General features: G+C 49.0%; 1 protein-coding gene and 1 pseudogene across 1 annotated transcript; both read left to right on the forward strand.

Annotated features, from left to right (window-relative positions):
• The first annotated feature begins 985 nt into the window (after positions 1-985).
• On the forward strand, positions 986-2,766 carry LOC147118539 (uncharacterized). Its single transcript, XM_085984470.1, has one exon. It carries the CDS (start codon positions 1,549-1,551, stop codon positions 2,764-2,766), a length of 1,218 nt encoding a protein of 405 aa, XP_085840596.1. The 5' UTR covers positions 986-1,548.
• Positions 2,767-8,212: 5,446 nt separating this feature from the next.
• Positions 8,213-16,687, forward strand: LOC147118540 (uncharacterized; annotated as a pseudogene).
• The last annotated feature ends 10,606 nt before the right edge of the window (positions 16,688-27,293 follow it).

Below are 27,293 nucleotides of genomic sequence, written 5' to 3' on the forward strand. Positions count from 1 at the left end.
AGATCTAACTCGTCTAAGGCTTGACTCAGTACACGGTGGAATATATTTGGACTATTGTGGAACCCCTGCGGGACCCTGTTCCATGTGTACTGTCTATCCCCGCACAGGTTCAAATCCTGTTCGTGACGCCAATTGTTGTGGAGTATTTTAAACTAACACTCGACACAAGGTTTTAGATCGATAGTCAAGTTGTCTTTATTGCGCCGATGGGGAAACAGTCTGCTCTGTCTTAGCCAGATGGGGTACTCATTGTCCTCCTTTCCTGCCTCTCTCGGCCTCTTTTACTTCCAACTCATTGTTTTACTTTCCTGCCGGAACAGAACTTACATCCTCTCGGCCTCTTATGGTTCCATGTCCGGCTATGTTAACTCAACTGCCAATTCAGCAACTTAGAAAAAGCTTACTACTGCAAAGTATAGTCTTTATTACACCATTCAGTGAAACTGCCAGTGATGTCAGTTTAACTCTTTACCCACTGCAACACCACTCCTCCCTGATTGCAATGTCTGCATCGTCCCTCTCTTTTGTGAAAACAGGTGCAAAGTATTCATTAAGAACCATATTCATGTCTTCCGCTTCCACACACAGGTTACCTTTATAGTCCCTAATAGGCTCCACTTGTTTTCTTTGCCAATATTTTTTCATGCCCTCTCTTTGCTTTTCTTCTTTGAAATAGTGCCACAGGATCTTTGACATCCACCTGAGAGAGCAGACAGGGCCTCGGTTTAACGTCTGCTCCAAAAATCGGCACCTCCGACAGTGCCGCACTCCCTCAGCACTGCACTGGAGTGTCAGCCTAGATTTTTGTGTTCAAGTCTCTGGGCTGGGACTTGAACCCACAACCGTATGCCTCAGAGGCGAGAGTGCTACCAACTGAGCCACTGGCTGACACTAAAGAACAAGCAGTTCTGACGAAAGGTCATCGACCTGAAACGTTAACTCTGTTTCTGTCTCCACAGATGCTGCCTGACCTGCTGAGTATTTCCAGCGTTTCTATTTTTATTAAAGAAACAAGGGAGTGATTGCTGACAGGAAGAATGTTGGGTCGCCCTGCGCATGTGCACCTCCCTGGCGGCTGAGGTGAAACACCGACTCGCCCCCACCTGAGCTGCGCACGCGTACCAGATGTTGCGGCTCCGCATGCGCGCCCGATGTTCCAACCACGGGGTTTTGTGCGCTGAGCATGTGCGTTGCGGAGAGAGCGGGAAGATTGTAGAGCGGGAGGGAGAGCGCGGGGGCCATGAGCACATGCGTGGGACTCGGCGTCAACAGAGCACTTTCTGCAGCACGGGGGCTTGTGGGTATTACAGCCGCCATTACTGCTGATCCTTTCAACCAACCTGTGCAGCAGCTGGGGCCTGAAAATCAGCTTCACTGCCCCTAGGTTCGGAAAGGGGAAAATTAAACAACAGTTTGCCTCTGATCCTTTTCTGATCTCATTTTACAGGGTTATAGAAATTACAGGCGGGAAGCTCAGACCAAACATCACGTCAAGATCTGACAGAGTCGCTTGATTCATCAGGACCTGAATATCATCAGCCTTTGCACATGGAAGGAGAAAGTAGTGATCGCAGCGATGACAAACCGCACATGTGTTCGGTGTGTGGACGCGGATTCAGCCGATCGCCTGACCTGGCGAGACACGTGCACCGTCACACCGGGGAGAAACCGGGTAAAGATGAGGACGGCGGGAAGGGATTCAGTTCCCCGTCTGTAATAGAAGTTCAACAGCGCAGTCACACCAGGGACAGTCCGTTCACCTGCTCCATGTGTGGAAAGGGATTTGTTTGTTCATCCCACCTGCGCAAACACCAGCGATTTCACACTGACGAGAAACCATTTCAATGTTCTGACTGTGGGAAGAGCTTTAAAAGCCCTGGGGAGCTGAAGGGACACCAGCTTGTTCACACTGTGGAAAGGCTGTTCACCTGCTCCGTGTGTGGGAAGGGATTCTTGCAGTCATCCACCCTGCTGAGACACCAGCTTGTTCACACTGATGAGAGACCATTTCAGTGTTCTGACTGTGGGAAGGGCTTTAAAAGCCCCGGGGAGCTGAAGGGACACCAGCGAGTTCACACTGACGAAAGACCCTTTAAATGTTCTGACTGTGGGAAGAGCTTTAAAAGCCCTGGGGATCTGAAGGTACACCAGCGAGTTCACACTAACGAAAGACCCTTTAAATGTTCTGAGTGTGGGATGTGTTTTAAAATCCCCCGGGAGCTCAAGCGACACCAACACCTACACACTGGGGAGAGACCGTTCACCTGCTCCGTGTGTGGGAAGGGATTCGCTCGGCCCTCCAACCTGCTGGCACATCAGCTTGTTCACACTGACGAGAGACCCTTTAAATGTTCTGACTGTGGGAAGAGCTTTAAAAGCTCCGGGGAGCTGAAGAGACACCGGCTGCTCCACACTGGGGAGAGGCTGTTCACCTGCTCCGAGTGTGGGAAGCGATTCGCTCGGCCCTCCAACCTGCTGGTACATCAGCGAGTTCATATTGGAGAGAACCCCTTTAAATGTTCTGACTGTGGAAAGAGCTTCAAACGCTCCGGGGATCTGAAGAGACACCAGCTCCTCCACACTGGTGAGAGGCCGTTCACCTGCTCCGTGTGTGGGAAGGGATTCACTCATTCATCCACCCTCCTGTCACACCAGCTTGTTCACACTGACGAGAGACCCTTTCAATGTTCTGACTGTGGGAAGAGCTTTAAAAGCTCTAAGAACCTTAAGGGACACCAGCGTGTTCACACTGATCATCGAATCTAACAGCACAGAAGGTGGTGATTCGGCCCTTCGTGTCTGTGTTGTGGAACACGGAGTCATCGGTCCCGACCCCGACCGGATGCGTCCCCTTATGGAACTCCCACTGCCTCAAGGCCCTGAAGAGGTGCCTAGGGTTTTTCTCCTATTACGCCCAGTGGGTCCCCTACTATGCGGACAAGGCCCGCCCGCTGATCAAGTCCACCTCTTTTCCCTTGACGGCAGAGGCCCGCTTAGCCTTCCACCGTATCAAGGAAGACATTGCCAAAGCCACCATGCACGCAGTGGACGAATCCATCCCCTTCCAGGTGGAAAGCAACGCGTCCGACTTTGCCCTGGCCGCTACCCTTAATCAGGCGGGGAGACCCGTGGCCTTTTCACGAACCCTCCAGGGCCCGGAGACCAGACACTCCGCTGTTCAGAAGGAGGCCCAGGCTATTGTGGAGGCTGTGCGTCATTGGAGGCACTACCTGGCCGGAAAACGATTTACCCTGCTCACTGACCAGCGTTCAGTTGCTTTTATGTTTAACAACAAGCAGAGGGGCAAAATCAAAAACGACAAGATCTTGAGGTGGAGAATCGAACTTTCCACCTACAATTACGAGATCTTGTACTGGCCCAGGAAGCTCAATGAACCCCCGGATGCTCTATCGCGTGGCACCTGCGTGCAGATCGATAGACTGCGGGCCCTCCACAATGACCTCTGCCACCCGGGGGTCACCAGGTTCTTCCACTTCATCAAGGCCCGCAACCTGCCTTACTCCATTGAGAAGGTCATGACCAGGAACTGCCAAGTCTGCGCTGAGTGCAAACCGCACTTTTATAGACCAGACAGGGCCCACCTGATAAAAGCCACTCGCCCCTTCGAGCGCCTGAGCGTTGATTTTAAAGGGCCTCTCCCCTCCTCCGACCGCAATGTGTACTTCCTCAATATTATTGATGAGTACTCCCGTTTCCCGTTCGCCATCCCCTGCCCGGACATGACCAGTGCCACGGTCATTAAATGTCTGAACGACCTCTTCACCCTGTTCGGTTTCCCCAGCTATATCCATAGCGACCGGGGCTCATCGTTTATGAGCGACGAACTCCACCAGTACCTGCTCGCTAGGGGTATTGCCACAAGCAGGACCACCAGTTACAACCCCCGGGGGAACGGACAGGTGGAAAGAGAGAATGCGATAGTTTGGAAGGCCGCCCTGCTAGCCTTAAAGTCTAGGGGCCTTCCGACCTCCCGCTGGCAGGATGTGCTCCCCGATGCGCTCCACTCTATTCGGGCACTGCCACTAACGCCACCCCTCATGAGAAAATGTTTGTCTTCCCAAGGAAGTCCACATCGGGGACATCGCTACCGCCATGGCTGACGTCCCCAGGGCCGGTCCTACTGAGAAGACACGTGAGGACCCATAAAACGGACCCCCTGGTCGAGAGGGTCGACCTCCTCCACGCCAACCCCCAGTACGTTTACATTGTGTACCCGGACGGGCGGGAGGACACAGTCTCCATACGAGACCTCGCACCCTCGGGGGCCCCAGTAACCCACTACCACCCCCCACGATCCAATATCCAACCCCAGCAGACGGCACGCCTGGGCCCCGCGACCCGCTCGACACCCACGAGGACTACACACCAGTGCCCCAGCCTACGCGGGACTCGACGCCGGAAGCTTCACTACCCCTGCCGTCGCCACGTCGATCACAGCGGCAGACAAGAACTCCGGAGAGACTCCAATACACAAACTTTTAATACACTTCACCCCGCCGGACTCATTTTTAAACAAGGGGTGAATGTGGTAAACCACTGTTATACCTGCCTGTGTGGGTGTTTGTATTCCACTGTGTACATGTCTGTACATGCCTCGGCTGACTCCTCCCACGAGTCCAGGTATAAAGGTGACTGCTCCACAGTCCCTCTGTATGCTGGACTGGTCGACCACTCGAGGCACACCTTCATTCTCTTGTTAATAAAAGCCTGTTTGTTACTCGCTTAACCTCAGTCTTTTGAGTAATTAATAGCGCATCATCTTCAAGTACATGTCCAATTACTGTTTGAAAGTTCCTGTGGAACCTGATTCCAGCATCCTTTCAGATGGTGCGTTCCAGATCTTAACAACCCTCTGTGTGAAAACAATTCTCCTCATTCCCCTCTAGTTCTTTTAGCAACTATTTTAAATCTATGACCTTTGGTTACCGACACACTTGCCAGAGTGAACAGTTTCTCCCTACTTGCTCGATCAAAACCCCTCATCATTTTGAACACCTCTATTAGGTCTCCTCTTAACCTTCTCTGCTCTAAGGGGAACAATCCCAGCTTCTCCAATCTCTCCACATAACTGAAGTCCCTCATCCCTGGTACCATCCTGGTCAACCTCCTCTGTACCCTCTCCAAGGCCTTGACATCCTTCCTAAAGTGTGGTGCCCAGAACTGTACACAAGACTCCAGCTGAGGCCAAAATCCTGCAGCTGTACAAAACCCTGGTTAGACCACACCTGGAGTACTGTGAGCAGTTCTGGGCACCACACCTTAGGAAGGATATATTGGCCTTGGAGGGAGTGCAGCGTAGGTTTACCAGACTGATACCTGGACTTCAAGGGTTAAGTTACGAGGAGAGATTACTCAAATTAGGGTTGTATTCCCTGGAATTTAGAAGGTTAAGGGGTGATCTGATCGAAGTTTTCAGGATATTAAGGGGAACAGATAGGGTAGATGGAGAGAAACTATTTCTGCTGGTTGGGGATTCTAGGACTGGGGACATAATCTAAAAATTAGAGCCAGACCTTTCAGGAGTGAAATTAGGAAACACTTCTACACACAAAGGGTGGTAGAAGTTTGGAACTCTCTTCCGCAAATGGCAATTGATGCGAGATCAATTGTTAATTTTAAATCTGAGATTGATAGGTTTTTGTTACCCAAACGTATTAAGGGATATGGGCCAAAGGCGGGTGAATGGAGTTAGGTCGCAGATCAGCCACGATCTCATTGAATGGCGGAACAGGCTCGAGGGGCTGAATGGCCTCCTCCTGTCCTATGTTCCTAACTAGTGATTTGTAAAGGTTTAGTGTAACTTCCTTGTTTTTGTATTCAATGGCCCTATTTACAAAGCCAAGTATCCCATACGCTTTCTGAACCGCCTCACCAACTTGCCGCGGCACTTTCAAAGATTTGTGAATATGGACCCCCAGGTCCCTCTGCTCTTGCACCCCCTCAAAATAGTCCCATTTAGATTATACGGCCTCTCCCTGTTGTTCCTCCCAAAGTGCATCACTTCACACATCCTCATTTAATTTCATCTGCCTTGTGTCTGCTCATTTCACAGTCTGTCTCTGTCCTCCTGAAGTCTGCTACTACTATGCTCACTATTTACTACGTTGCCAAGTTTTGTATCATCCGTAAACTTCAAACTTGTACACCTATGCCCAAGTCCAGGTCAGTTATATATAACAAGAAAAGCAATGGTCCTAATCCCGACCCCTGGGGGAACCCACTGCATACTTCCCTCCAGTCAGACAAACATCCCTCAGCACTGCTCACTGCCTCCTCTCCCTTAGCCAATTATATACCCAAATTACCATCAGCCCTTTAATTCCCTGTGCTTCTATTTTCCGAGTAAGTCTCTTATGTGGTACTTTATGAAATGCCTTTTACAAGTCCATATAAACAACATCTACTGCACTACCTTCATCAACCCTCTGTTACTTCATCAAAGAACTCAATCAGGTTAGTCAGACACGATTTACCTTTAACAAATCCATACTGGCTGCCCCTTATTAACCCATGCTTCTCCAAGTGAGAATTAATTTTGTCCTTGACAATGGTCTCTAGTCGTTCACCCACCACTGACATTAGACTGATTGGCCTGTAGTTACCAGGTTTATTCCTCTCCCCTTTTTTGAACAGGATGTAACATTTGCAATCCCCCAGTCTTCTGGCACCATGCCCATATATCTGAGGGAGATTGAAAGATTGTGGTCAGAGCTTCTGCTATCTCCACCCTAGCTTCCCTCAGCAACCTAGGATGATCCCATCTGGACCGGGTGACTTGTTAACTTTGAGTGATGACAACCTATTTAGCACCTCCTTTCTATCCATTTTTATCCAATTTCTCTACTCCCCCCCCCCCCTTCCTCTACTGCGACATTAACTTCATCCTCTTTTGTGGAGACAGATGCTAAGTACTCATTCAGTACCTCAGCCACGCCCTCTGCCTCCATATGATGAGCTCCTATTTGGTCCCTAATCGGCCCCACCATTCCTTTAACTATCCTTTTACTTTTCATATGTTTATAAAAGATTTTTGGGTTCCCTTTTACGTTACCCACTAATCTTTTCTCGCATTCTCTCCCTTGTGTCAGCTGTGGCTCAGTGGGTAGCACACTCGCCTCTGAGTCAGAAGGTTGTGGGTCCTAGTCCCACTCCAGGGACCTGAGCATATAAAGCTAGGCTGACACCCCAGTGCAGTGCTGAGGGAGTGCTGCACTGTCGGAGGTGCTGTCTTTCTGATGAGACTTTAAACTGAGGCCCCGTCTGCTCTCTCAGGTGGATGTAGAAGATCCCATGGCACTATTTTGAAGAAGAGCAGGGGAGTTATCCCCGGTGTCCTGGCCAATATTTATCCCTCAAACAACATAACAAAAACAGATTATCTGGTTATTATCACAGTGCTGTTTATGAGAGCTTGCTGTGTGCAAATTGGCTGCTGTGTTTCCCCCTTTACAACAGTGACTCCACTTCAAAAGTACTTCATTGGCTGTATAGAGCTTTGAGATGTCTGGTGGTCGTGAAAGGCGCTCAATAAATGCAAGTCTTTCATATATCCTTTTTCAATTTCCCCCGCACTCTCTGTATTCTCCTGGTTTTTGACTGTATTCTGTACCTGACATTTGTCGTAAACCTGCTTTTTCTGTTTTATTCTAACCTCGATATCCTTTGTCATCGGGAGCTCGAGCTTTGGATGACCTATCTTTCCTCCTTATGGGAATATGCTTGGTTTGTACCCGGTGTCAAATTTTGTTTTATAACGTGAAGCGCGTTGGGACATTTTACTACATTAAAGATGTTATATAAATACAAGTTGTTGTTATTGTCTGAAACGAACAAATTCCACAGAGGAAAAATAACAGTATATTTACTCCCAAATATTAAATATTTTGTTCCACGAGGTTTATCTGCTTTTATTCATGAATTTTAAAAGTCTGTAGTATAACCTGAGCCAGTGTGTTGTGAGACAAAGAGCCTTGTGTCCAATAAGGGGAATAAAGGCCCACAGCCTCCCCTGAACAAGGGACTGGAGAAACTCGCTGCCCTGTGGATCAGACAATCAGCTGGCGCTAGTCCCACCCCTCGGGCTCCCCGATTGGTTGGAGGACCCGCCGCTGGCTTGCTCCTCCAGCCCTGCCCCGCTTGCTCCCTATTGGTCGGAAGCTCCTGTCAATCACCCAGGCAGTGTGAGCTGAGCATGCGCGGCACTTGGCAGCAGCCACTGACACATCAGGTGAGAGAGCTCAGGGAGCGGGTTCATGAACCCCAGGGGGACGCGGGCCGCTCACACCCCGAGCTTAGGGAGCGGGTTCATGAACCCCGGGGGGACGCGGGCCGCTCACACCCCGAGCTCAGGGAGCGGGTTCATGAACCCCAGGGGGACGCGGGCCGCTCACACCCCAAGCTCAGGGAGCGGGTTCATGAACCCCGGGGAACGCGGGCCACTCACACCCCGAGCTCAGGGAGCGGGTTCATGAACCCCGGGGGGACACGGGCCGCTCACACCCCGAGCTCAGGGAGCGGGTTCATGAACCCCGGGGGGACGCGGGCCGCTCACACCCCGAGCTCAGGAAGCAGGTTCATGAACCCCGGGGGAGGCTGCGAGATTCTCAGCAGTTCAGCTCTGCTCGGTGCTGTGTGAACGGGCTGCTCCACACCCCGGCTGCTTACGGGGAATCCCAGTGCAGAAGGCCCAGGGTGGAAGACCCAGAGGAGAGTGTCCTAGGTGGGAGGCTCAGCATGGAGAACCCCAGGCGGGGGGCCTAGGGCGGAGCGGCTGGTTGCCAGAAGCGGAGTCGGGAGATGCTGTGGGTGAGCATGCTGCACGGTTTCTAAAGGTGAAGAACGGTCTCCGGCCCGAATGAGTTCCAGCAGCCCCGTCTGTGCTCCGTTTGGTGGCAGCTGTGAGGCTTTTTCTCGGTGATGAGATCGGGTTTGTGCGCCGCCATTTGGTGGAGGAAAGACAGACTGTTCCTATCTATAGTATGGTGCCTGAACAGCCATAAGATGGGAAAAGAGAACGGGATAAAAGTGAAAAAGGAAAAAAGGAATAACGAATGTCTTGATGGCTGGGTCCTGTGAGTGATAACAGCAAGAAGAAGGGACTTTGAGTACTCGTTTATGTTGTGTCTGTGTATAATAAGACACAGACTGCAGGAGAACGGTAACAACAGGTGTTTACTCAACGTGGCTCACAGTGGAACTGACTGTACAGATTACTACTCAGTGCTATATACAGGTGTGGTCACTGCCGGTACTACAGTATACATGAGCTGTAAAAAGTAGTTCCCCCCTTAAAGGTATATACATTACAATTCCTCCCCTTTTAGATTAACAGTACCATAACACTCATTTAACAATTAAATAACAAACTAATTACAATTAACACTTTTAACATGCAACATTAGCTGAAAATAGTCTATTTATATATTCAGTCTTTGGGGAGACTTCCTGATCCTTTCTGGATAGCGCCTTTCCCAAGTGTCTTGCTCTTGGTGCGGAGGCGATTCTGACCCCTGTCATCGGTTGGTTCATCAGCTTCCGATGCTACTGTTTCTGGGGTAGATGCGACCTGTACGTCGGGTTCATCACCAGGTACGTATGGGCGAGGCATGGGTTTGACTTGTTCCTGTGACTCTGGGATCTGGTCAGCATGGCATCTCACGATGCTCTCCCCAACGTCCACTGTGGACATTAGTGGGCCCTGCCGTGTGCATAGCGTTCCTGGCTGCCATTTTTCTGTTCGGTAGTCGCGGGCCAAGACTGGTTGCCCTACATTGAAGTTCCTTGTTGGCTTCTCATGGATGTGCTGGAATTGCTTACGCTCAACATCTCTTCGTATGTTTGGTCTGAGCAAATCTAGGTAAGATCTTAACCTTCGGTTAAAGAACATCATGGCTGGGGCCTGGTTGGTGACTGCATGTGTCGCATTCCGGTAGGCGAACAGGAAATTGTCCACCTTGTGCTGCAGCGGGATGTTGTCATTGTACATAGCCTTTATTGCCTTCTTAAAGGTTTGTACGAACCTCTCAGCCAATCCATTTGTGGCTGGATGATACGGGGCGGATGTGTAATGCCTTACCCCATTCTTTTTCAAGAACCTCCGGAACTCTTCGGACACAAACTGGTCCGTTGTCGGAGCAAATCTGTTCTGGCAAGCCATTCCTGGCAAAAATGGTCCGTAGGACTGCAATAGTTTTCTCCGTGGTGGTGGAGGACATTTAGATGACCTCAGGCCATTTCGAGTGCGCAGCCACGGCTATTAAAAACATTGAGTCCATGAATGGACCAGCAAAATCAATATGCACCCATTGCCATGGAGATGAGGGCCTCTCCCATGGGTGTAGAGGGGCCTGTGGTGGTGCATTTTGGACTTTCTGGCATCCTGAGCAGCTCTTGGTCAGGTCCTCAATTTGTTTATCGATTCCCAGCCACCACACATAAGCCCTGGCTAGGCTTTTCATTTTTACCCCTCCCAGATGACCCTCATGAAGCTCATTGAGCACTCTATCCCTTAACTTGGGTGGAATTACCACTCGGGATCCACACATCAAGGTCCCCTGGCACACTGACAGCTGTTCTCTCCTTGTCGAGAATGCTGGCAACAGTGAGTCACCATGTGCTGGCCATCCCTTCACCGTCAAATCATATACCCGAGACAGTGTCGGGTCATTTCGGGTTAGTTACCGGTAGGTATTCAACTATAGTCAAATGGAATATTTTGACAGGATCCACTGCTGGTGCTTCCTCCGCAGTAGGCAGTGGCAGGCGTGATAGCCCATCAGCATTTCCATGCTGTTTCGTGCCCTTATATTCAATCTCATAGTGGTGCGCCCCTAGAAAAAGTGACCATCTTTGTAGTCGTTGCGCAGTCATCACCGGAACGCCCTTCTTCGGATTAAAAATGGAGACAAGAGGCTGGTGATCAGTCAGCAAGGTGAATTTCTGCCCGTGCAGATAGTGATTGAACTTTTTCACTCCCCACACTAGGCTGAGGGCCTCCCTGTCAATCTGGGCATAGTTACGCTCGGCTGAGGTTAGTGATCGTGACGCAAAGGCTATTGGCCTCTCTGAGCTGTCCGAGAATTTGTGCGACAGCACCGCTCCAATGCCGTAGGGTGACGCATCACATGCCAACCAAATTGGTAATGCTGGGTTGTAATGGGCCAATACCTCTTTCGATGTGATTAGTGTTTTGCTCTTCTGGAAAGCTCGTCTACATTTGTCACTCCACTTCCATGGCACCCCAGTTTGCAGTAGGGTGTTCAGTGGGTGTAGTATTGTAGACAAATTTGGCAAGAACTTATGGTAGTAGTTTACCAGCCCGAGGAACGACCTCAGTTGTGACACATTTTCCGGTGCTGGAGCCTTGACTACTGCCTCAATCTTCTCTGGGGACTTATGTAACCCCTCTTTATCGATAACGTGGCCACAAAACGAGGTCTGTTTTCTAAAAAACTCGCATTTGGGGCGGTTAGCTCGGAGCCCATATTCCTGCAATCTAGTGAGCACCTGCTCCAGGTTGGCAAGGTGGTCACTGTCATTTTCGCCCGTGACCAGGATGTCATCCAAATAACACTGGGTCCCTGGGATCCCTTGCAGGACTTGTTCCATTGCCCTCTGCCAAATAGCCGGAGCTGATGCTACCCCGAATACCAGCCGGTTGTATTGGTAGAGACCTTTATGGGTGTTGATTGTGAGGTATTTTTTTGATGCTTCTCCTACCTCCATTTGCAGATACACCTGGGCCAGATCAATCTTAGTGAAGCGTTTCCCTCCAGATAGCGAGGCGAAAATATCTTCAATCCGCGGAAGTGGATATTGTACGGTGTGAAGGACCGGGTTCACTGTTACCTTAAAGTCCCCACAGATGCGAACCTTCCTTGGTTCCCCAGGCGTGCTGCTCAACGACTTTTTCATCACAGGGACGATGGGTGTAGCCCACTCGCTCCAGTCTACCTTGGACAGTACACCTGAACGTTCCAGACTCTCCAGCTCTGCTTCGACGGCTGGGCGGATCGCATAAGGTACCGGTCTGGCCTTAAAAAATTTTGGGCTTGCGTTTTCTTCAATTTTAATCGTCGCTGTCTTGCTTTTTAGTGTTCCGAGTCCTTGCTGGAACACTTCTTTCGCGTCAGTTAGGATCTTTGACATTCGCCCAGGTCTGACGTCGTCATCCTTTTTGTCAGCCACAGTCAGTGCCTGTATGGAATGCCAATCCAGTTGTATTTTCCAGATCCATTCATGTCCCAGTAATGGTGGTCCTCCATCTTGCAATACATACAGGTCTAGTTTTGGTGTTTCCTTACCATTATATATAACGGTCACCCTTATTTTTCCTTTGGGGTAGACTTTTTGCCCCGTGTATGTCTTCAAAATAATTTTTGTGTCTCTCAAGGGTATGTGTGGGAATAGCCGCTCGTAGTCCCGTCAGTTTATGGCTGTTAGGGCTGATCCTGTGTCCAATTCCATCTTTACCTGGACTCCTGCTATCTTGAGAGTGACCCAAATGGTTCGGTGATCCTCCGTTGTGATCACATTATGTAGTTTCAGACAACTCAGTTCCCTGCTTTCGGAGTCATTGTCACTCTTTTGTTTGTCTGAACTATTCTCCGTCATCTTATGTACCTTCTTGTACTTTCCTTTGGTAGGTTTCTTATTGTTGGTTTTCTTTCCCGACCTGCAGACTCGTGCTATGTGTCCTACTTTTCCACACTTTCTGCACACTTTGTCTTTGAACCAGCAATCATTCTGGTCGTGCGTTGTTCTGCCGCAGCGATAGCACTTCTCTGTTCCATATGACATTTCGTTTGTGCCATATTCTTGCAGTCTCTGTTGTATCTCTGCAGCGCCCCTTGCTGCTGCTTCATATGATACCGCAATGCTGAAAGCCTTTTTCAGCGTAAGGTCCTTTTCAGATAAAAGCCGTTTCTGGGTTCCTTCACTTTGAAGCCCACACACAAACCTGTCCCTTAAGGTATCTGCCAGTCCCGCTCCAAACTGGCAGTGTTTCGATAGTTTGCACAGTTCTGTTAAATAATCAGCATTGCTTTCATCCTTATGCTGGTTCCATTTGTGAAACTGGAATCTTTCTGCTATCAGCAGTGGTGTGGGGTTTAAATGTCCCTGTAGTATCGTTACGATGTCTTCAAAACACTTTTCCATTGGCTTCGTTGGGGTTACTAGATTTCGTAATAAACCATACGTCTTTGCACCCATTAAATTTAACAATACCGACGCTTTCTTGTCATCTGACACCTCATTTGCCTTGCAGTACACCTCTATTCGTTCGACATATGTAGTCCAATCTTCGACTTCATTGTCAAATGCGGTGATACTGCCACTCTTCGGCATTTTGGGTGTGGTTTAAAATGGCGTCTCCCAATGGCTTAAAATGGCATCTCCCACGCTTTCCTTCCTCCCCCGCTGCTGCCAACGCTGCTCCTGGCGGTTCTCATGGCAATGGCGGCGCCCTGTAGGTTTCGCGCGCTTCTCCTGCGCTGCTGCCAACGCTGCTCTCGGCGGTCCTCGTGGCAATGGCAGCGCCGCGCGGTTTCTGCGCGTCTCTCTCTCCCTCTCTTCGACGCTGCTCAGCCCCTGAACACCGGCTGCACCCTGTGCACTCTGCCCTCTCACTCTCTCCCCCATCGACGCTGCTCGGCCCTTTGCTGTGCCGCTCCGTCGGGCTCTAGCCCGCCGCTGTCCAGGAAGGGTCTGCGCACTACCTGTTGCCAGCCCGTTTCGCTGGACCACCTCGACTGGAAAGCCAAGCCTGGCTCTTGACAGCCTCCCCCGCAATTCTCGAGTCTCTGCTGGATGACTGGGCGGTTGCCCGTGGTCGACGCCCGAGTCGCTGGCCTTGACCTCCAATCCACTGATCTCCAGGAACGAATCCCCGGGAGGTGATGCAGAGTTGCAGGTAGGTTCGAACTTGCCTTGTCGCCAATGTTGTGTCCGTGTATAATAAGACACAGACTGCAGGAGAACGGTAACAACAGGTGTTTACTCAATGTGGCTCACAGTGGAACTGACTGTACAGATTACTACTCAGTGCTATATACAGGTGTGGTCACTGCCGGTACTACAGTATACATGAGCTGTAAAAAGTAGTTCCCCCCTTAAAGGTTCTCATTTTCCTCTTTTACGGGATTTGAGAAAGTGGTCAGCTTCTTTCCTGTGGATAGGTTGAAGATTGTGGATAAGGATTATGACATTATATGGTTGGATAACATCAAGTGAAGATGAAGATTTATTAGAGTGCCAATAGGACTGGCGTTGAACTGGTATTACTTGTTTTTGAAGAAGTTTCGGGTTCTGGTTAAAAGTAGTTTACTTGAAGTCTTAAGTGATTTTTTGATATGGTTGTGGGATTTTCTATATTGTGGTGTTATTTAGTGTTAAAGCCTTAACTGAACGAATGAACGCTCTAGTGAACGCACGCATGCGGATACAAATATATGCACGCATGCACGCATACACAATGGAACTTACATTTGACCGAATGAAGGGCCCGCTCTCCAGGACGGGATTCACTCAGTGAGCGTGAGGCCTGCCGGACAGATGAACGAACGCACACATGCACACAGGTAGACAAATGATATGCACGCATACACAATGGAACTTACGTTCAACCGAATGAAGGGCCCTCGCTCCCCAGGTGAAAGTCGGCTTGGTGAGCGTGAAGCCTGCCGCACAGATGAACGAACACATAGGCATGCACACAGATAGAAACGGCACACATGTACGCAGTCATGCACAATGGAACTTACGCTTGAGCGAACGAACGGACGAATGGAGGAATGAATGATTGAACGATGCCAGTTGGACTGGCGTGTACGGATTCTTGGTTTATTAAATAGTTGCAGCTTGTACTGTAAAAATTATTGATTTACCTGTAAAATTTATTGTTTTATTTATATTGTTGACCATAATTGGTCAATGAATGTAATGGATTTACTATGTAACTGATGAGTTGTATAAGTACTGTTGTACTTGAATGTTAAAATTTTAAAAAAAGGACAACAGGTTATACCAAGCAAAAATGAAGAGTTACTAGATTGCCAGTAGGACTGGTATGTATTGTTTTTTACTATGGGTACTTGTATTGTTGACATTGTTCTTGTCTGGAAAAATTTATTATTGTATTTGTACTGTTAATCTTAAAGCTGTTTTTTTTAAGGCTTAGCCTTATTGTGGTTAATGAATGTAATGGATTTATCATGTAATTGATGAGTTGTAACAAGTACTACCAGATTTAAATAAAAGAGAGAAAAAAAATAAACCCCGGGGGGACGTGGGCTGCTCACACCCCGAGTGCAGCCCCAGGCCCCATTATTAAAACACTCAACATTATCCGCTTCACAAACACCCGGGGTGGGTTCAGGCCTCGAAAAAGAGCCTCCGGGCCGGGCGTTTGCCCCGAGCGGGGCGGCAGCTGCGGGGCTTTATCCCGGTGACAGGCCCGGGTTAACGGTCGCCATCTTGAGAGGCTCAGGGCAGCAGGGCGCATGCGCGGCCCCCTTGGCCAGGAACCAGGAGGAGAGAATCTTGTCAATTTCTATCCTGGACTCGCAGTGATGGCTTTTGTAAACTCCTTTTACAGGCTGTGAGAAGGGCAGCATTTACACACTGCAAACTCAAACCAAACATCATATCAAGACCTGACAGAGTCACTCCATTCATCAGGACCCGAATATCATCGGCCTTTGAATGTGGATGGAGAAATGTTTGTCCCTTCTGTCTGTGGGAAAAGATTTCAAACATCAGTGTGACTGGAAAAGCACCGAGACACCCACACCCAAGTGAGAGTGTTCCAGTGCACTGACTGTGGAAAGAGCTTTAACCAGTTACACAGCCTGAAAAAACATCGCACCATTCACAGTGGGGAGAAACCATACACGTGTTCTGTGTGTGGACGAGGCTTCAACTGATCGTCCAACCTGGAGAGACACAAGGACACCCGCACCACAGAGAAACCGTGGAAATGTGTGTGTGTGGACGAGGCTTCAACTGATCGTCCAACCTGGAGAGACACAAGGACACCCGCACCACAGAGAAACCGTGGAAATGTGGAGACTGTGGGAAGTGATTTAATTACCCTTCCCAACTGGAAATTCATCAACGCAGTCACACCGGGGAGAGACCATTCACTTGCTCCGTATGTGGGAAGGGATTCACTCACTCGTCCATTCTCCAGACACATCAGCGAGTTCACAATGACGAGAGACCATTCAGCTGCACTCACTGTGGGAAGAGATTCAAGCAGTGACCCAACCTCATTCTACACCAGCGAGTTCACACTGGGGAGAGACCATTCATCTGCTCTGTGTGTGGGGAGGGCTTCAGTCGGTCATCCCACTTGCTGACACACCATCAGGTTCACATCAGAGAGAGGTCTTTCACCTGCTCCGTGTGTGAGAAGGGATTCTCTCATTCTTCCGAGCTTCTGACACACCAGCGAGTTCACACTGGGGAGAGGGCGTTCACCTGCTCCTTGTGTGGGAAGGGAATTAATCGTTCATCCAACCTGCTGACTCACCAGCGAGTTCGCACTGGGGAGAGGTGGTTCACCTGCTCCTTGTGTGGGAAGGGATTCAGTCTATCATGCAACCTACTGAAACATCAGCGAGTTCACAAGTGACTGCAAGGGTTGGATTCTGTTGTTATTGGTGCTGTTAATCATATCCAGGACTGAACCATGTTCATTCTGACAGTTGGGATTTGTTTCTGCTGATATTAATAACCCCTATAACTGGGCTGGAGTTTAATATTCAGGATATATAGCTGATTGACTTGTCAGGGCTGCAGTGTTCATTTAAGAACTGCTGTCTGATCTTTCCCCTTAATTTATGATGAGAGTCCTTGAATTGAGTTGAGGAGCAAATAGAATATGATCACGCTATTGGGGGTATTGTATAGGCCTCCAAATGGTGAGAGTGAGGTAGAGGAGCAAATTTGCAGTGAAATTGCAGAGATATGCAAGAGCTATAAGTGGTGATATTCAGATATAGCCCATGGCCAGGATGGTGTGACTATGAGCGAGGCAGGTACGGGGATCCAGGAGGTAGTGTTGGAGGAGCCGCAGCCCTTGCTCTTGTCCAACAGGTTCGAGGTTCTTACTCCCTGTGTGGACAGGAGCAGGGACTGCAGGGAGGATGAGCAACCTGGCCAAAGCACCATTGAACGGGGGGCCATTCAAGAGGGGGGAGTAAATAGAAATGTTGTAGTGGTAGGGGATAGAATTATTAGAGGGATAGATAGAGTTCTCTGCAGCCAAGAGCGAGAGGCCCGTAGGCTGTGTTGCCTACCCGGTGCCAGGGTTAAGGACATCTCCTCTGGGCTGGAAAGAAGCTTGCAGTGGGAGGGGGTGGATCCAGTCGTCATGGTCCATGTTGGTACAAACGATGTAGATAGGACTAGGAAGCCGGTTCTGTTAAAGGAGTATGAGCAGCTAGGGGTCAAATTAAAAAACAGAACCTCAAGGGTAATAATTACCTGAGCCACGAGCGAATTTGGCTAGGACAAATAAAATTAGAGAGTTAAATGCGTAGCTCAAAGACTGGTGTGGGAGAAATGGGTTTTGCTTCCTGGGACACTGGCACCAGTACTGGGGCAGGAGGGAGCTGTTCCGTTGGGACGGGCTTCACTTGACCAGTGCTGGGACTAGAGTCCTGGTGGATCATATAACTAGGGCTGTAGAGAGGGCTTTAAACTAACTAGTGGGGGGGGGGGGGGGGAGGTTCCTAGAGAGCAAATAATAAAAATGACAACAGAGAAGGTCATAGACTTAGGTAGCAGTGGGGAAATTAAAAACCAGTGTGTGTCAGGAAGGGGCAGAAGGTATGGAGTAAAAGGTAAAGTAATAAAAAGGGCAAAAGCAGGAACTAAGTGTCACAAAACATATTTGAAAGTTCTCCATCTGAATGCACGTAGCATTCGTAACAAAATAGATGAGTTAATGGCACAAATAACTACATATGGGTATGATCTTGTGGCCATTACAGAAACATGGCTGCAAGGTGACAATGCCTGGGAATTAAACATACCAGGTTATTTAACGATCAGGAAGGACAGGCAGGAAGGAAGGGGAGGTGGGGTGGCTATGTTAATAAAGGAAGGAATCACTGTAATACAGAGAAATGATATTGGGTCAAAAGATCAGGATAATGAAACAGTTTGGGTGGAGATAAGGAATAATAAGGGGAAAAAAACACTAGTGGGCGTAGTCTATAGGCCTCCGAACAGTTGCAACTCTGTTGGACGGAGTATCAATCAGGAAATAGTTGAGGCTTGTAATAAGGGAACATCTATAATTATGGGGGATTTTAACTATCATATTAATTGGACAAATCAAATTGGGCAGGGCTGCCTTGAGGATGAGTTCATTGAGTGTATTAGGGATGGGTTTCTTGAGCAGTATGTAACTGAACCGACCAGGGGGCAAGCAACCTTAGATCTGGTCCTGTGTAATGAGACAGGATTAATTAAGAATGTCCTAGTAAAGGATCCCCTTGGAATGAGTGACCATAACATGGTTGAATTCCATATTCAATTAGAGGGTGAGAAGGTTGGATCTCAAACAAGTGTGCTAAGCTTGAATAAAGGAGACTATGAAAGTATGAGAGCGGAATTGAGTAGAGTGGATTGGGAAAATAGATTAAAGGGTAAGACGATACATGATCAGTGGTGTACATTTAAGGAATTATTTTACAACTTCCAAAAAATATATATTCCACTGAAAAGAAAAGGGTGTAAAAGAAAAGACAGCCATCCATGGCTAAGTAAAGAAATTAAGGATAGTATTCGACTAAAAACAAGGGCATATAAGGTAGCCAAATCTAGTGGGAGGATAGAGGATTGGGAAAACTTTAAAAGACAGCAAATAATAACAAAAAGATTGATTAAGAAAGGGAAGATAGATTATGAAAGTAAATTAGCAAAAAATATAAAAACAGATAGTAAGAGTTTTTATAGTTATATAAAAAGAAAAAGGGTGGCTAAAGTAAATGTTGGTCCCTTAGAGGGTGAGACCGGGAAATTAATGGTGGGAAATATGGAGATGGCAAAAACACTGAATGAATATTTTGTATCAGTCTTTACAGTAGAGGACACTAAGAATATCCCAACACTGGACAAACAGGGGGCTACAGGGGGGGGGGGGTAGGAGCTAAACATGATCAAAATCACTAAGGAAGTGGTACTCGGTAAAATAATGGGACTCAAGGCAGATAAATCACCTGGACCTGATGGCTTACATCCTAGGGTCTTGAGGGAAGTGGCGGTAGGGATTGTGGATGCATTGGTAATAATTTTCCAAAACTCCCTGGACTCAGCAAAGGTCCCGGCAGACTGGAAAACTGCTAATATAACACCCTTATTTAAAAAGGGCAGTAGACAGAAGGCTGGAAACTATAGACCGGTTAGCCTAACATCTGTGGTAGGTAAAATATTGGGAGTCCATTATTAAGGAGACAGTAACAGGACATTTGGATAATCATAATTTAATAGGACAAAGTCAGCATGGTTTTATGAAGGGGAAGTCATGTTTGACAAATTTGCTGGAGTTCTTTGAGGAAGTAACATATAGGGTGGATAAAGGGGAACCAATGGATGTAGTGTATTTAGACTTCCAAAAGGCATTTGACAAGGTGCCACACAAAAGATTATTGCTTAAGATAAAAAATCACGGAATTGGGGGTAATATTCTGGCATGGATAGAGGATTGGCTATCTAACAGAAGGCAGAGAGTTGGGATAAATGGTTCATTCTCAGACTGGCAATCAGTAACTAGTGGTGTTCCGCAGGGTTCAGTGCTGGGTCCCCAGCTCTTTACAATCTATATTAACGATTTGGAAGAGGGGACCAAGTGTAATATATCAAAGTTTGCAGATGATACTAAGATGGGAGGGAAAGTAGTGAGTGAGGAGGACATAACAAGCCTGCAAGGGGACATAGACAGGCTAAGTAAATGGGCAGAGATTTGGCAGATGGAATACAATACTGGAAAGTGTGAGGTTATGCACTTTGGCAGGAAAAATCGTAGAGCAAGTTATCTTAATGGCAAGAAACTTGAAAGTACTGAAGTACAAAGGGATCTGGGGGTCCTGGAGCACGAAACTCAAAAGGTTAGTATGCAGGTGCAGCAAGTGATTAAGAAGGCCAATGGAATGTTGGCTTTCATTGCTAGGGGGATAGAATATAAAAATAGGGAGGTATTGCTTCAGTTGTACAAGGTATTGGTGAGACCGCACCTGGAATACTGCATACAGTTTTGGTGTCCATACTTACGAAAAGACATACTTGCTCTCGAGTCAGTACAAAGAAGGTTCACTCGGTTAATCCCGGGGATGAGGGGATGGACATATGAGGAGAGGTTGAGTAGATTGGGACTCTTCTCATTGGAGTTCAGAAGAATGAGAGGCGATCTTATTGAAACATATAAGATTGTGAAGGGGTTGGATTGGGTGGATGCGGGGAGGATGTTCCCGATGATGGGTGAAACTAGAACTAGGGTGCATAGTCTTAGAATAAGGGGCTGCTCTTTCAAAACTGAGATGAGGAGGAACTACTTCACTCAGAGGGTGGTAGGTCCATGGAATATGCTGCCCCAAAAAGCTGTAGAAGCTACATCATTACATAAATTTAAAACAGAAATAGACAGTTTCCTAGAAGTAAAGGGAATTAAGGGTTACGGGAAGCGGGCAGGAATTTGGACATGAGTCTAGGTTCGGATCGGTCATGGCCCTGTGGGTAGCGGAGCGGGCCCAGGGGCCGTGTAGCCTGATCCTGCTCCTATTTCATGTGTCTAATTCTGTTAGATTCAGGAGATATTTCTGTAATAGTAGATTGGCGGTTAGGATTAGATCAGCCATGATCTTATTGAATGGCGGAGCAGGCTCGAGGGGCCGATTGGCCTACTCCTGCTCCTATTTCTTATGTTCTTATGTAATCCAGAGGCCGTAAGCAGAGTTCAGTTCATGTTGCTTTTTAATGGCTGCTCCACACACACACTCCCAGGCAAAGGCAATCGAATACCTATACACAATACAATGATAACAGCACTACCAAATTCCATGTGCTCAGGCCAAGGCAATCGAGTACCTATCACCAATGTCAGACATAACAGACAAGTCGCCTGGTCCAGATGGCTTGGATCCCAGGTTGCTAAGGGAATTGAGGGAGGAGATAGCGGAAGGGCTTGCCATCATTTTCCAATCTTCCCTAGATGCGGGGGAGGTGCCTGGTGATTGGAAAGTGGCAAATGTGACACCATTGCTCAAGAAAGGGTGTGAGGACAATCCTAGTAACTACAGGTCGGTCAGTTTAACATCAGTGGTGAGAAAAGTTTTAGAAACAATAATCAAGGAAAATATTAACGGGCATTTGGAGTGATTTAAGCTAATTAAGGAAAGCCAACACAGATTTGTAAAAGGAAGATCGTGTTTGACTAATCTAATTGAATTTTTTGATGTAGTAACAGAGAGGATTGATGAAGGGAATGCAATGGATGTTGTCTACATGGATTTTCGGAAGGCGTTTGACAAAGTACCACATAGAAGGCTGGTTAACAAAATTGAGGCTCATGGAATAGGTGGGTCAGTGGCAGCTTGGATAAGGAATTGGCTTAAGGACAGAAAACAGCGAGTTGTGGTAAATGGCTGTTTTTCAGACTGGAGGATGGTAGACAGTGGTGTTCCCCAAGAGTCAGTGCTGGGGCCACTGCTTTTTTTGATATATATATAAATGACTTGGATATTGGAATACAGCGTAGAATTTCTAAATTTACTGATGACACCAAACTTGGGGGTGTGGCAAACATTGATGATGACATCAATCGACTGCAACAGGACATAGAAAGGCTAGTAGAATGGGCAGACAAGTGGCAGATGGAATTTAATACAGAGAAGAGTGAGGTGATGCATTTTGGCAGAAGGAACAGGGAGAGGCAATATACACTTAATGGCACAGTTTTAAAGCATGTGCAGGGACAGAGGGACCTGGGAGTTAATGTGCATAGGTCCCTGAAGGTGGCAGGACACATTGAGAGAGTGGTTAATAAAGCATATGGGATCTTAGGCTTCATAAATAGAGGTATTGAGTACAAAGTAGAGAAGTTATGCTGAATCTTTATAAAGCGCTGGTTAGGCCACAACTGGAGTATTGCGTCCAGTTCTGGTCACCACACTTTAGGAAGGATGTGAAGGCCCTTGAGAGGGTGCAGAGATTTACCAGAATGGTTCCGGGGATGGGGGATCTTAGCTACAAGGACAGGTTGGAGAAGCTGGATTCGTTTTCATTAGAGCAAAGGAGGTTGAGGGGTGATTTGATAGAGGTGTACAAGATTATGACAGGTTTGCATAGGCTAGACGAGGAAAGGCTGTTCCCACTAGTTGATGGCACAAGGACTAGGGGACACAGATTTAAGGTTTTGGGCAAGAGATACAGGGGGGGATGTGAGGAAAATCTTTTTTACACAGCGAGTGGCGAGGACCTGAAACTCGTTGCTGACACTCAATGTTTTCAAGGGGAGACTGGTTAGGCATTTGAGGGAAATAAACTTGCAGGGCTACAGGGATAGAGCGGGGGAATGGGACTGACTGGATTGCTCTGCAGAGAGCTGGCATGGACTCGATGGGCTGAATGGCCTCCTTCTGACCGTTATGACTCTCTGGAGGAAAAATTCAGTATCGCCCCTTTTGGGGCGCCATTATCGGCCGTGCGCAAAGTTTAGCGCCTGGCGCTAATTATCGCCTCCGACGGCAAACTTGGCTTTTGTCGCCCCTGGAGGTGATTGGAGCGCTAAATCAGGTGCTTCACACCTGTCTTAAGGCGCTAAGGCCGAGGAGCGAGGTGCTACCTCAGAGTGCTGGCGAAGCAAGGAAGGGCAAATCAAAATGAACCTGCAAAGTGCTGCTCAGTACTCAAAACTCCTTCACACAGTGTTGAATCTCTCCAGAAGTCTCTCTCTCTCTCTCTCTCTCTCAGGATGCGTGGTGCAAAAATGTCACCAACAAAAAAAGGCAGGAAGTCGTCGCCTTTAAATAGCGCTCCCCCAGTCGCTTCCTGACTGCAGAATGCACCCCTCAACCTGTCGTTGCTAGCGGCAGGTGGTAAGGCAGGGGGCGCCACTCAATATCCAGTCCGGGGCACTACCAGGGCGTTGCGCACTCGACTGACGTCACGATTTGCCGGCGCAGGAGATCGTGGCGGTAGTGTTTAGAGCCGTTGCAAAATGTCTAGTTAATTTCGCTAGTGGCGCAAACATCGCCGCGCCCGGGCGCTAGTTGCTTTGCGTCCTGTTAGTGCCTTCTTAAGATTCTCTCCTGCTGGTTCCTGGCCAAGGGGGCCGCACAAGCGCCCTGCTGCCCCCTGAGCCTCTCAAGATGGTGGCCGTTACCCCGGGCCTGTCACCGGGAAAAAGCCCCGCAGCTGCCGCCCCGCTCGGGGCAAACGCCCGGCCCAGAGGCTCTTGTTCGAGGCCTGAGGCCCACCCTGGGTGTGTGTGAAGCGCATAATGTTGAGTGTTTTAATAATCGGGCCTAGGGCCGCACTCGGGGTGTGAGCAGCCCGCGTCCCCCTGGGTTTATTTTTTTTAATTAAACATATTTATTTAAACATGATAGTACTTGTTACAGCTCATCAATTACATAATAAATCCATTACATTCATTGACCAGAATAAAAAGGATAAAGCCTCAAAAACAGCTTTATGGTCAACAATATAAATACACCAATACATTTTTACAGGTAAATCAATAATGTTTACAGTACAAACTGCCACTATTTAATAAACCAAGAAAAGAAATAACCCGTATACGCCAGTCCTACTGGCATCACTCAATCATTCGGTCATTCATTCCTCCGTTCGTTCGTTCAAGCATAAATTCCATTGTGCATGTCGGCGTGTGTGCGTGCCATTTGTCTATCTGCGTGCATGTGTGCGTTCGTTCATCCGTCCAGACAGGCCTCACGCTCACCCAATAGGATGCCCACTTTCATCCTGGGGAGTGAAGGCCCTTCATTCGGTCGAACGTAAGTTCCATTGTGTATGTGTGTTATTTGTGTCCGCATGCGTGCGTTCACTTGAGCGTTCGTTTGTTCGTCCGTACATTGAGGAAGGCTTTAACACTAACACCACAATATACAAAGTCCCATAACCATATCAGAAATCAATTAAAATGTCAAGTAAACTACTTTTAACCAGAAACTTGAAACTTCTTCAACAAAACAAGTAAATACCAGTTTTACGCCAGTCCTATTGGCACTCTAATAACTCCTCGTTTTCACTTGATGTTATTGTGGTAAACCACTTTTATCGTTCACTATCATTACACTATGGTTATCACTGTTTATATCGTTACACTATGGTTATCACTGTTTACACTGTTGTATCACTACACAAGGTCACCTCTTGTCACGCTGTTATACCTGGGCTGACCACAGCTGACTCCGCCCATGACTCCGCCTGCTTGCCCAGGTATAAAGGTGGTCAACTGGCTGGTATTCCTCCTTGTTGGACCCGATCACCCACGAGGGTGGGCTCTGTTATTTAGCCAATAAAAACCTATAGTTACTATCTTAACTCATCGCTTTTCATTGGATGAATTGATAGGTATATCAATTTTATTGGCTAAAATTTGAAATGAGTGGATCGGAGCAGCCAAACGACCAGCCAAACGGCCAGCTACAACAGCCACAGCAGCCGGCCTGGCTGCGAGCCCTCCGACCGCCGTACCTGGATCTAAACCCACAGGCAGCGAACTCAGCCCTCAACTTCAAACACTGGCTGAGCTGTTTCGAATCCTACCTGGGAGAATCCGGCGTGTCTCCGGGATCCAAACTAAGAGTTCTGACCGCCCAAGTGAGCCCTAAAGTATTTGCACTCATCCAGGACCTTACTACATACGAGGACGCCGTCAACCTGCTGAAAGAGCAGTACCGGAGCCCGGCAAACTCTATGTATGCCAGACATCTCCTAAGATCCCGCTCGCAACAGCCAGGAGAGTCTGTAGATGAATTTTTACGGGCGCTACAAACACTCGGCAGGGACTGTGACTTTAAAGCTGTAACGGCTGCAGAAAATACTGAAGGGAATATCCGCGATGCCTTCGTGAAAGGCCTTTGGTCCGACTACTCACGGCAAAGACTGCTTGAATCAAAGGACCTCGACCTGAATACAACTGCAGCCCTCGCTCGCTCTCTGGAAGTGGCCCATCGGGACCTCGAGGCGTATTCCAGGTACTGTGCTGCGCGACCCTGGGACTCCGGCCCGACCCCGGCCGCAATACCCCTCGCACCACCGCCTCTGGGACCTACCTCAGCGTCGGCGTCCCAGAACCGATCGGGACCGCCACCCCCGGTACCAGCTGCAACATCGGAACCCCGCGATCGGGCCGCCGGCTGCTTCTTCTGTGGCCAGGCGAAACACCCGAGGACGCGCTGCCCTGCAAGAAACGCGACTTGCTCCGATTGCCACAAGAAAGGCCACTTCGCTAAGGCCTGCAGGGGGAGAGCCACAGACGCCAGCAGCGCCTCATGCGAGTTGTGGGGGCGGCCATCTTTCATCAAGGCCACAGATGCCAGTATCCCCTCGTGTGAGTCGTGGGGGCGGCCATCTTTGATCAAGGCCACCGACGCCAGCAGTGCCTCATGTGAGTTGTGGGGGCGGCTGTCTCCTCCGCCATTTTATTCAACCTCGTGGGCGCCGCCATTTTGTCCACCACACTCGACCGCCACCTTGTCTCCAGACCCGACCACCGCCTCACCCGCAGACTACAGCAGCTCGCTCAGCCATACACTAGCCTCCGTCACACTGGACCAAGCTCGCCCGCATCACCTGTCCAAGTCCATGATGGACATCAAAGTAAACGGCCACGCCACGACCTGCCTGTTCGACAGCGGAAGCACGGAGAGTTTCATCCATCCAGACACGGTGAGCCACTACTCCCTCACTGTCCGGCCAACGCGCAACCGGATCTCGATGGCGTCGAGGTCCCATTCTACAGACATCAGCAGCTACTGTGTTGTGACCCTGTCGGTTAGGGGCACGGAGTATAAAAATTTTAAACTCCTCGTCCTGCCCCAGCTCTGCGCTGCCGTCCTACTAGGGCTGGACTTCCAATCCCACCTTCAAAGTGTCACTTTGGCATACGGTGGACCCCTCCCCCCACTTACAGTCGACAACCAGCAGCCTTTAAACCGCCCACCGCATACCACCTGCGGCCTATCCACCCTCAAGGTCCCGCCCCCCTCCCTGTTCGCTAACCTCACCCGCGACTGTAAACCCGTCGCCACCAAGAGCAGGCGGTACAGCGCCGGGGACAGAGCTTTTATTAGCTCTGAGGTGCAGCGTCTCCTGAAGGAGGGCATCATCGAGAGGAGCAACAGCCCCTGGCGTGCCCAGGTCGTAGTCGTTAAGACCGGCAATAAAAACCGCCTGGTCATCGACTACAGCCAAACCATAAACCGGTACACCCAGCTGGACGCATACCCCCTTCCCCGCATATCTGATATGGTCAATCAGATTGCACAGTACCGGGTATTCTCCACCATCGACCTTAAGTCGGCCTATCACCAACTCCCTATCCGCCCTGAGGACCGCTAGTATACCGCCTTCGAGGCGAATGGCCGCCTCTACCACTTCCTTAGGGTTCCCTTCGGCGTCACCAACGGGGTTTCGGTCTTCCAAAGGGAGATGGACCGGATGGTTGACCAGAACGGGCTGCAGGCCACGTTCCCTTATCTAGATAACGTCACCATCTGCGGCCGCGACCGGCAGGACCACGATGTTAATCTGGAGAAATTCCTCCGTACGGCCGAACGGCTGAACCTCACTTACAATAAGGAGAAATGTGTGTTTAACACCTCGCGTCTCGGCATCCTCGGCTGCGCAGTAGAGAACGGGGTCATCGGCCCCGACCCCGAAAGAATGCGACCCCTCATGGAGCTACCCCTCCCCCATTGTCCAAAGGCGCTGAAGAGAACCCTGGGGCTCTTCGCCTACTATGCCCAATGGGTGCCGAATTATGCGGGCAAAGCCAGACCCCTCATGAAGTCCACCTCCTTCCCCCTGACGGCAGAAGCGTGCGCAGCCTTCTCCCTCATAAAGGGAGACATTACTAAGGCCACGATGCACGCGGTGGATGAGTCTATCCCTTTCCAAGTGGAGAGCGATGCATCCGACTTTGCCCTAGCAGCAACCCTTAACCAGGCGGGGAGACCTGTGGCCTTCTTCTCAAGGACCCTCCAGGGCCCTGAGATCCGACACTCTTCGGTCGAGAA

Source organism: Somniosus microcephalus, chromosome 4, assembly GCF_052327205.1.
Source record: "Somniosus microcephalus isolate GS21.2 chromosome 4, FLI_Smic_1.0, whole genome shotgun sequence".
Classification (NCBI taxonomy): Eukaryota; Metazoa; Chordata; class Chondrichthyes; order Squaliformes; family Somniosidae; genus Somniosus; species Somniosus microcephalus.

Coding starts and splice junctions, on each gene's coding strand:
- LOC147118539 (XM_085984470.1), top strand. CDS start 1,549: ATGGAAGGAGAAAGTAGTGATCGCAGCGATGACAAACCGCACATGTGT.